The sequence below is a fragment of the Chaetura pelagica genome, unplaced genomic scaffold, assembly GCF_000747805.2.
Source record: "Chaetura pelagica isolate M959 unplaced genomic scaffold, ChaPel_1.0 scaffold45, whole genome shotgun sequence".
Classification (NCBI taxonomy): Eukaryota; Metazoa; Chordata; class Aves; order Apodiformes; family Apodidae; genus Chaetura; species Chaetura pelagica.
This window is the reverse complement of record NW_009953217.1, coordinates 91,352-101,919: the sequence shown is the minus strand read 5'-3', so window position 1 is coordinate 101,919 and position 10,568 is coordinate 91,352. Positions and strand designations below refer to the sequence as shown.

Sequence of the window (10,568 nt, the reverse complement as noted above, 5' to 3'; positions counted from 1 at the left end):
GCGGAAGGAGCGGGAGGCGGCGGGAGGGGCGGGAGAGGGGGGGAGGGAACAGGGGAAGCCCCGACGGCCCCGTGAACCCCCTGGGGTCAGCCCAGCCCTGAGCCCCCGGACCCCTCCTCAGGGACCGAGCCCCCCCCCAGCCCCGCTTCTTCTGTGTCTTCCCCAGCCGGGGTCCCCCTGACCCCCCCACCGGGGCAGCCTGGACCCGTCGTCCGGTCACCCCGGGGGAGACCCCTGTGTCCGGCGCCCCACGGCCCCTTGGGGCTGCCTTGGCACCAAGTGTCCCTCGTTCCCGCTGCCCCTCGTTCCCCCATCCTGCTCCTCCTCTCCATCATTCCCAGTGTCCATCATTCCCAGTGTCCCTCATGTTAGAAATGAAATGTAGTGCTGTTTTTGCATTCTAGTGTTTGAAACACAGTGTCAGGTTTGGTTTATATCCTAATGTTAGAAATAGGTAGTTTGTTTGAGATAAGCGAGATATCTGCACATTCTAAGGACACCAGAAGTGGTTTATGGCCCAAGAAACTGAGGGAGTGAATTGGGTTCCACCTGGGGATCCAAACATGGAGAAGGATTTAAGGCCCAAGATCAGACCCAACAAAGCCACTTCTGTCCTGCTCTCAGGGCAGGATGACACCAGTAGATTTGTTAATTGGGAAGGCAGGCCAGGGGACAATAAAGGTCAAAATTTTACCTTAAAAGGTAAAAAGTGTCCTGTTAGAATGGGATGTGTGAACAGGGGCGGGAAACTTACAGGATAATTTTGAAGCGTCGGATGGGCTGGGAACCCTGGAGTGCCCAGCCAGTGGGGAAACGGGAGGGAAATTTGCATTGGGAATAGGGAATATAAACCGTTATTCACCTTACTGTGGGTGTGCCTGCTTGTTTAGGTCACCCATTCTTGCCAGAATGTAAATAAACTGTGCTTGGTTGAAGGATCCGTGTGGGCCTGTTCATTGGCACGACAAATGTTTCTCAGGGGGGGGCCCCGGGGAGCGGGACCTGCCCCCCCTGCTCCGCCAGGCGCCGGGACGGGCTCAGAAACGCTCGGAGAGGCACAAACGAGCTTTTTTTTATTAGGAGCCCGTAGGAAACGAGCGCAGAATTTTAACTTCCCGCTCTTCTCGTGGCACAGATGTTGAAACACGATGGTCGCATCCCCCTTTGCACACCGGTACAAAAATAATATAAAACTGCCTTTTTTTCTACCTATTCGGTATAAACTTTGGTTCGACGACATCAGGTCGGTGTGTCCTTAAAGCCAAACACACACGGACCCGGAACAAGTTATTCCTAGGAGCAGAAACACTGCAAATACAGAACCCAGGATCAAAATTGCCCGTAGGCAGTTTTATTCTTTCCCTGGAGTCCCCACCGAGGCAGCACAAGGCTCTTCCACTGCAAGGGAGGGGCTGCACAGAGGAACCAAAGCTCCTCACTACTGGAACAGACAGGGGCTAAAACTTCCAGTTTCCACTTCTAATCCTGCCTTCTTCCATAACATCATGTATCAGTGCCTTCTGAATGATGAAAGTCATAACTCTGGGCAGATCTCAGAATAAACAGTTAGCATTTTTGGTGCAATTTTAAATCTGGCCAAAAAAGAGCACAATGCATTCCTATGTATAAATGTCAAATTCATAACCCTCCTGGAATAAGACACTAGAAACAGAAGCTGCTTCTATTGCATTGCTGAACTGTTCCCAAAGTGCAGGAGAGGGAAGCTTAAGAATGTGATAAGTAATGAATGTTTAACATGACAAAACATCTTTCAGATAACTTAAAAGTAATAATTCAAGAAATAAACAACAACAAAAAATATTCAACACTGGTTTTAGGACAAGCAGTAACTTTTTTTTAAGAATAAAATTAATTTACAACATTAGCTTATCAAGAAAAATGTACATTTTATATCTATATAGTTTACAAGATGTTCCAGATCTGCTGTGTATTTCTATGGGAGGTATATATTACAGAATTATTTGGCTGCATTATAAGGCAATCAGTGAAGAACACGTTGTCCTCCAGGAAACCATTCAGAGCTGAGATCCAATCACATGATTATTTGCAGACAATTCCAAACGTTTCTGCTGACAGCAACCAAACTAGGCCGTATCATCTTTATTAAAATGTAAAGAAATGTGCTTAAAAGAGAAAGGTGTAAACTTGTAACCTCCACCAGAGTAGAATTTGTTCTGAAATTCCACCCTGAAATGAGACAAAAAAAAGCCAGAATCTGTGTATGAATCCAAACTGAGCAGTTGCCAAGGGACTAAACTGTGCAAGGCTGAACAAAGCCAAACTTCTGTAACGCCTGTGGCTCTGCCTGTTGTGCTTGTATGTCTGCCTTCTGAAACTGAAAACATCATCAGGTTCCAAGGTAAATACTCTCTGAATAGACTCCGATGTGCAGGGCTTGTGATATTAAGACTAAGAAAGGACTAAAAAATTCTTAAGGGTTGGCAGCCCCACTTTAGCAAAGTTGTGCTCACTAGTACAAATGTTCTGTTGAACCCAATAAATCAAATAGACCAAAGCCACTCAGTGATATCACCAGCCTGAAATTCAAAATCCTTATCCACGTTACTAAGGTTGTACAGTATTGAAAGCTGCAATACTATAAATCCAGTAGTTTGCCAACTCTGATTGTGGTAGAAGTTAATATGCACCACAAGCCAATATAATATTTTCATTTGCTGAAAATATTCCAGAGGAACAATCCCATTCTAGTAACAAGGCATTTATTTAACATGATAAATAAATCTATGACAGTAGCATTAGGCTGTTGAATATTTATACCTTTCAGTAAGGCTTCTTGACATTTTGACACAAAAATTCATCTTAGACAAAAGCCAGTATGTGCTGAAGTGGTAGAAAGAAAAAATGAACTTACCAGTGAAGTCGTATAGCATGGAGAAAAGCAGAAAGCCCCTCCATGACCAAAAGAATAGACACTGTTAGCACAGCAAAGAAGGCTAGAAGAGGGACCAGCAGTAAGACACCATATGTTGTATCCACACGAAGACCTACTCTCATCACCATTTGCCACAGAACTTCTGATAACTCTATGAACAAAAAGAAAAGTTTCCATAATGAATGTTGATACTGCAGATACCTGGTGAGCTGCTCTCACTGGCCTGTATTCTCATTTAAACAGTAGCACAGGATCTATGGGAACTATAAGCAAACCCCTCCCTATTAGTTGCTCTTCTCTTTCTCCCCCAAGACACTAAAAGGTACATCTCAGTTTCAAAATACTGAGGGCAGTGTTTTTTGTACCATGACCCTAAGATTTAAGCCTAAATACCTTCCAAACTTGTCAATCAGCAGAAAATAGGAACTGGTGCTCTGCTCACTGATGCACCATTATGGGAGGCAGCACCATGTTGAGGGCATCAGCCACTTCACAACACAGAGTAATTAATCAAGAAAATGACCAAGTTCCAAACACTAAGTCACAACTTCAGTTTGGGAAATTTCCATAGATCGTGATTAGTTTAAAAAGGGAATTTTCTTAAATTAAGAAAAACATTCCTTTCATTAAAAATCAAGACAGATTTAAAAAAAACCAAACATCTAAAACCCCCCACTTACGTGCATGAGCAAGACTTAATGCCCAGAGTCTCAGATATGAGGCTGTATTAGAAATGCATCCCAGACAGTATTCAATGGTATGAATTGCTTGATTCATAAAAACATCTGCAAAATTAAACTAAAATACAAAAACACATTTGAATCCATTGAAACAACATTGTACAGCATGAGAGAATAAAAACATTCATCTGCAAAGCTTAACATACATGGAAGAAAAATTCCAGTGTAGGGTAATAAATTGATTTCACATCAAGTGAAAAAAAGATCTGCTATGTTTAAAAAAAAAAACATCAGATGCTACAGCTTTCTAGTAAGTTTCCTCATTTACTTCACTGATAGGTAAAAATGAATACAATGGGTTTTTTCTTCCACAAGGAGTATGATCTAATGCTCAAAAATTCTTCAATAGTAAAACCAGTCATGGCTCTAATTCCCATTCTAGTGATGTTGTAAAGTTTACAATGTCAATTTTTGCATCTTTAACACGGGGATTAATTATTAGTAATGCTAGTGATAGACAAATAACTACATTAACACTGTAAGCAACAAGTATTTATATTTAGAATTTACAAAGAGTTCCAAGACTAATACTACTGAAAGTTTCAACACGTACTTTGCATGGAACTCTGACAACTTTTATTTAAGCAAACAATTCTTGTGCTTTCTGTACATGAGAAGCCAGAGTCTCTTACCACAGCAAAACAAGTGCTGTGCACAGTCTGCATGTGGGGAAACTGAAGCACTTTTTGTCTTTTAATAAGCATTAGATCAGTGGAACCAGTCAAGACCTTTAAATATTTGGCCAAACTAAACAGCAGCAATCACTAAGGCCTAGGAATGCAGCTCATGTCTCCTAACCCTCAGCAGCAGTAATCCTCATCACAAGATGTAATTTGCAGACATAAAAAGACTTTTGTCTGGATGAAAAGCCAAGATTAATGAACAGGAAGCTGGGCAGTCATCCTGTTGCCTTAATTTTAGGAATCCATAAAACCATACAAACCCCAGAATTTTTACCCCACTCTTCAATTTAAGAAAAACTACAGTCTTAGATGCAAATGAAGTACTTTTCCTGTTCTCCAGTACAAACAGATTGTGGTTCTCTGTAACAGTATGAACATACTAAGACATAATGATACAACAGCAATAAATAAAAAGTAAATAGCATCCAGGTATCAAGGTCTTTTCTAAAGGTTCAGCTGGTTTCCTTGAGACTTCCAGGGACTCAGCACACAGATTATCTTCTTGGTTTTCCACTCCTAATTTGCTTTTAAGAAGATACAAACTAGAGATAAGTAAACCCATTACCTCTTCTCCATCCCCCTCTCTGTGCCCACTGTCTGAATGACTGCTTCCTTCTTCCACATCATGAGATCTCAGCAGAGAAAGTTCTTCTTCACTTTCCTTTCTAATCAGCTTGTAGCCCCTCTGCAAAATGGAAAGCCATTGTGTCTTTAAGTGGACTTTTATTTAAAGCAGTCACAGGCAAAGGTAAAAAACAGCTAGAGGAACAAAGCATTATTACACATTATAGTCAAAAACTTCCCATTTTGAGTAGAAATATCTAGTACGGACATTATTCTACAGGCAAGACAACAGCAGCTGAATTCTTCCACACTGAAGAAATGTGCAAGTGTCACTCAGGACTTACCCTGTTCATTCTTATGCCTCGGCCTCCACTGTGCAACCAATATAAATAAAGTGGTTTCCCAAAAAGCATCACAGGAACAGAAAGAAAAGCAATAGCAAGTAAAAACCTCTGGAGAGCAACCTGTTTGGGGGGAGGAAGAAAATGACATTAGATCACAAAATCAAAAGCAGGAAAATCCTTTCCATTTTCATTTAAAGGCCTGTTTAAGCCTTAAGAAAAGTACTACTAATTTCAGTGGGCATGTTCTCCAAATTGAGCCTGCACATAAGCTTTTTACTTCATCAGGCCCTTAAACTGGGTTACAGACATCCAACATCTTCAAGAGCAGGTTCTAGATTAAGGCATTACTGATATTCAGTTAATAAGATTATTTAGAGCACATAGAAAAGCATCCAAATTCCAAGCATGAGACTGTTCCATAGCCTTAATTTTAGGCTAGACTTTGTTCCAGAAACAGGTATTTTCACAAGTCACTACATAAAATCTTACAACCAATTAAAGAGTAAATATGTTATTTAACCACCACCTTTACTCCATTTCCCCTTCGTCTGATACATTCCTAGGGGAACACTCATCCATCAGCCTTTTATGACTGGTAAAATGTTACCTGCATTGGAAACAAGTGGATTTTGGGAAGCTTGTAAGAACACTACTAACCTGTCCAGTGTAGAAGTCCTCTGTGTCCCCACCAGTGAACAGGAACATATTAATAAAATTAATCAGAATACTAGGAGCAGCTGTAGAGTTCTCTGCAGAGTATGCTAACCATTTATAGAAGATCAAAAACACAAGGTAGCCAAAGATGCACATCATGAATAAAAGTTCAGGAAGAAAAACCAAATAAATATTATACATCTTCTTAAAATGCCTACAAGATAAAAAAAAGGGGGGAGGAGAGAACAAAAAATAAGTTCCACAAAGAAAGATCAAGGCCCAAACATGATTTCAACACAACAGGACAGTACCCAGCACTTTCAAACAGCAATATTGAAATTACAATCCACAACTGATTTCTTCATATTAAAAGCAATTTTAATCAGATATTTCAGTGGAAGTAGATACCATAAAGACACTTATCTCTAATAACCAACAAGTAAAATTTTGTATTAATCAATGTCTTTGGATTTTTTTGGCACAATACTGATCCATCATCTTATGAACATGAAGGAAAACCTTTCCTGAACTGTCTTTTTTTAAGAACACTTTTCACAATTACTATAATTCTTTAAAAAATAAGTGTTCCTGTTTTCCTTACCAGGTGAACTGTTATGATTCAAGAACTGACAAGGGCTATAATGTTAATATTATCATAACTTCTGATACTTACAAGTGGTTAAATACCCCCAATACAACTCCAAACGTCATGTGAGTTACTCCAAAAATCACAGACATTTTCATTTTGAAAGAGTTTAAAAAACTAAGACGGTTGCTGGCCAAATTCCAGATCTGGAGAAGACAAAATCAGAATTGAAATGTAACAGAAGAAATCAAACAATATCCTTTCCCTCTTGGAGACCAGAATTCTACCTCAAACTGGGATCAAAAGCGCAATTTGAGTTCTGTGAAAATAGTTCAATCTTTCTTTGACTTGTTAAGGAAAAAGCTCTTTTTGAATGGAGAGTGTAAGCAGAAAAGTATTTTTGCCATAGTAAGATTTATCTTTCCAATTACACATCCCAAAATCTAATTTACAAATGACTGATCATCTAAAAGAGTAAAACTAACCGGATCAATTCCAAAGGGATAAGCTCCGTTGTACACACCAGTAACATTTGGATCCAGTGTTAAAAACTGATTAGACTTCAGATCCTTAGAACTTCAGAGAAAGAAAAACACAATCAGATGTCACATTTTTTCAACACAGTGACAACATATACTTCAATCCTATAGGTCACTCCTGATTTCCTTTATTAATTAGCTCGTCCAGACTTTCAAAGGAGAATAAAAGGATTTCAGCACAAAGGGTCTGGCTAATAAAAGCATTAGAAGAAAAATAACAAAAACCAAAACACAAACTAGAAACTCAGGATCTGGGCTTAATTCACAGACTGTCTTTGAAGGGGAAGTTCCTGGATTTTATTCCTCATTCCCCTGGAATGGAGAATTTAATTGTAAAAGCTCACAGGAGAAAAAAGGAGACTGAGGGGTGACCTCATCCACGTTTACAAATATATAAAGGGTGAGTATCAGGAGGACAGAGCCAGGCTTTTTTCAGCGATGACCAGTGACAGAACAAGGGGCAATGGATGCAAACTGGAGCACAGGAGGTTCCATGTGAGTATCAGGAAGAACTTTTTTACTGTGAAAGTGACAGAGCCCTGGGACAGGCTGCCCAGAGAGGTTGTGGAGTCTCCTTTGCTGGAGACATTCAAAACCCACCTGGACAAGTTCCAGTGTGATGTGCTCTAGGTGACCCTGCTCTGGCAGGGGGGGTTGGACTAGATGATCCTTTGAGGTCCCTTCCAACCCCTAGGATTCTGTGATTCTGTAATTTGCTTTTATATACAATTCACTAACAAACACCCACAGAATAACTGGTGTCTTTTTTCTGTTTTGCATCCGGGTAAGTATCTACTCAAACTTCACACAGTTTTTAATCAACACAGCACTCATAACCTGTCCCGTTTTAACCCAAATCTTTGGTTTCATCTCTACTATTCTTTCAAGCCACTTCCTGTTTTTTGATGAAACAAGATGCAAGCTGTGAATATTTAAATGCCAAAGGGCCATGACACATGAAAGAGGTTATTCCACTTTGTGAAAAAGTAGGTTGGACTTGTTTTTTTTATGATTTTGCACTACCAGAAAAGGTGTGCAGAGTCTAAGGATTGGTAGGTGATTACTTTTTCTCACCATCAAGAAAAACTGTGCAGAGATCAATGATCTGGAGACTAAGTCCTAGAAATATCACCTCATAAAATCAGGTGCACGTTCTTACTACTAAAAAGAAGATACTAAGCCAGCTGCAGCCAGAAATCATTAAGTTGTTAACTAGCACACAGCATTAGGGTATTGCAACAGAATTTGTTCCAGAAGACCAATCATCATCTATACCAAATGACAGCATTCCAGAAAATGCTCCAGGTGACTGAGGACATGAAAATCCAATAAAGCAGCATTAATGTGAGATTGACCTGATAAGATTGGCTGAATTAAATACAATCAAATTCTAAAAGTGGTTTTGCAAAACATCATATTGTCTTTGGATTTCCCAATTAAAGACAATTAGATTGTTTAGTTTTTAAATAAGCATTACTACCTTTTTTAAGTGTAGATGTATCAGCCCTTAAGTGCACTTGCACTTACTACCTTAACAACCAGATTTTGCTAGATTTCACTATCTTTACTTACTACTCTCAATAAAAGGATAGTTAAAATAGGTGAGCAAAAGGGTTAAACTGCTGCAGAAGGTATGTTTAAAGGTATAGCAAAGAGAGACATGCTACTCACCCCCAAACATTCTGCTCAAACATTGCTGAAACATTCCATCCAGAACCAAAGATATTTAACGACTTGGAAAAACAGTCATTATAGATCAGCCCAGTGTACACAGAAAACAGACCCATTAATAAAATAACGTATCTGCCTTCAAATAACATTTTCATTATCTGTAAGTATTGGAAAAAAAGAGAAAATAGAGACCATCACCTGCTGTGTGAACAGTCTTTGTACACATTTCTAAGAGAAACACATTTTTGGCCATACAAAGACTTCTAACAATTCTTGTGAACAGACATTAACGAATATATAGGAACCCATGACCAACCAAGATGTAACACAGAGAATTTTGCTTTAAGCACGTGAAAATGCAATTTACAAACAGCAGTCACCACATGGGTGCAGTTCATCTCCCCATATTCACAGCTTTGTACAAGTGGTTTATATATAGCAAAGGTTTATGTACATTAGGAAACAGATCTAGAAACAAGAAATACATTCTGAAAAACAATTGTGGTAAATTGAATGCAGAGATTTTAAGTCCCCATGACACAAACTGATACTCTTCTCATTGGCATAGTTACACATAGTCTTTGTAAGCTGTATTTCCTCCCTAGGGCTAGTGTGCAAGAAGTTAAGTCATCTGGAGCCATTCTTAATTAAATATAATTCTAATGAGATATGCAGGTGTTCCTGCATCCCAACCCCATATCATTAAAACATGAGTTAAGTTTAATAAATTCCAAACTACAATTCCTTTTCAGAAACATTAAAAGATGGAATTTGAAAAACCATTTTCTCCTCATGTTAGTCACTGTAATCACATTCTGTGAAACACACAGATGCCTAAGTAGCACTGGCAGAAAGAAAGACAAGCCCAGCAGTATCAACTCATTTCTGTCAGTCTTTCATTCAAACTTCATTATTTCTGCAATTTCCAAAAAAGTGAACAGTTTAAAATATCACATTAATCTTGGTAAATACAACCACAGGAAACCCTGAGATGAAAAAAAAAATACATGTGCAATAAAGAGTACTTTTCAGACACACAGTTAACCATCCAACTGAAGTTATCTTGCTGGTGAGGATAAATTATTTTTAATTCCTTTTACCTCATCTTGTGATCTTCGTAATCTAGGGTGGTTTTCATACAGTATTGTCAGGAGTGCAAATATGAACATGAGCAGACCATGCCCAAAATCTCCAAACATAACAGCAAACAAGAAGGGAAAAGTGATGATGGTGAAGAGAGCTGAAATGACAACAGAACAGATTGCAGGCACACAGCACAGTAGATGATGTTGCTGTCTGAATTTTGCCTAAACAATTCAACTACTTTAACCTCTCAAACAAGATATTTCATCCCTGCTAACTGACCTCTGCCCCCACACTGTCAATTAACTCAGTTTATAGCCTGCTTGTGAATAACCCTTAGTAATGACAACTCTGCATTGAGGATTAGGATAAAAGTGCAAGCCCAGAAAATAACACACACAAACAGTTCTTCCTTCATGGCTATTTTGGCTCTGTACTGTAACATACATTCTCCTGTACAATATGACAGAGTCTAAGTAGCTGCAAAAATACTTGAGGACATTAAACTAACCAGGCTAAAAATTTTTTCAAGTCATGAGCTTCATGCTTCAACAGCCATTACCAAAGGCTTTTTTATCCCCTATCTTATATCTAAGGCAAAGCATATATAGAAACCTTATACAGCTATTATCAGTATCTTTAATAATAAAGTAACTCACCCAAATCAAATCCCATATTACTGCTTGGAGCACTATTTGTACTTTTGATGAGCTACAGAAATTTTAAAACTTACAGGCAGTAAGGTTGTGACCAATTTGCCTTTCTTAGTGTCCAATTCAGCAAGGTATTT

At 39.0% G+C, this 10,568-nt stretch overlaps 2 protein-coding genes across 2 annotated transcripts in view; both read right to left on the bottom strand.

Moving 5' to 3' along the window:
- DNAH10 (dynein, axonemal, heavy chain 10) overlaps positions 1-1,240 on the bottom strand; it is a 58,312-nt gene extending 57,072 nt beyond the window's left edge. The window contains exon 1 of the mRNA XM_009997677.1: positions 1,210-1,240. Coding sequence (XP_009995979.1) covers positions 1,210-1,240 — 31 coding nt within the window. The remainder of the gene's footprint in view (positions 1-1,209) is intronic.
- Positions 1,241-1,851: 611 nt separating this feature from the next.
- The window catches only part of ATP6V0A2 (ATPase, H+ transporting, lysosomal V0 subunit a2), a 16,149-nt gene continuing 7,432 nt past the window's right edge, over positions 1,852-10,568 (bottom strand). Inside the window, exons 10-19 of the mRNA XM_009997610.1 lie at positions 9,796-9,952; positions 8,696-8,853; positions 6,971-7,061; positions 6,573-6,691; positions 5,903-6,113; positions 5,246-5,365; positions 4,903-5,022; positions 3,595-3,712; positions 2,894-3,065; positions 1,852-2,208 (exon numbers count right to left, since the gene is read on the bottom strand). Coding sequence (XP_009995912.1) covers positions 2,106-2,208; positions 2,894-3,065; positions 3,595-3,712; positions 4,903-5,022; positions 5,246-5,365; positions 5,903-6,113; positions 6,573-6,691; positions 6,971-7,061; positions 8,696-8,853; positions 9,796-9,952 — 1,369 coding nt within the window. The 3' untranslated portion in view covers positions 1,852-2,105. The remainder of the gene's footprint in view (positions 2,209-2,893; positions 3,066-3,594; positions 3,713-4,902; positions 5,023-5,245; positions 5,366-5,902; positions 6,114-6,572; positions 6,692-6,970; positions 7,062-8,695; positions 8,854-9,795; positions 9,953-10,568) is intronic.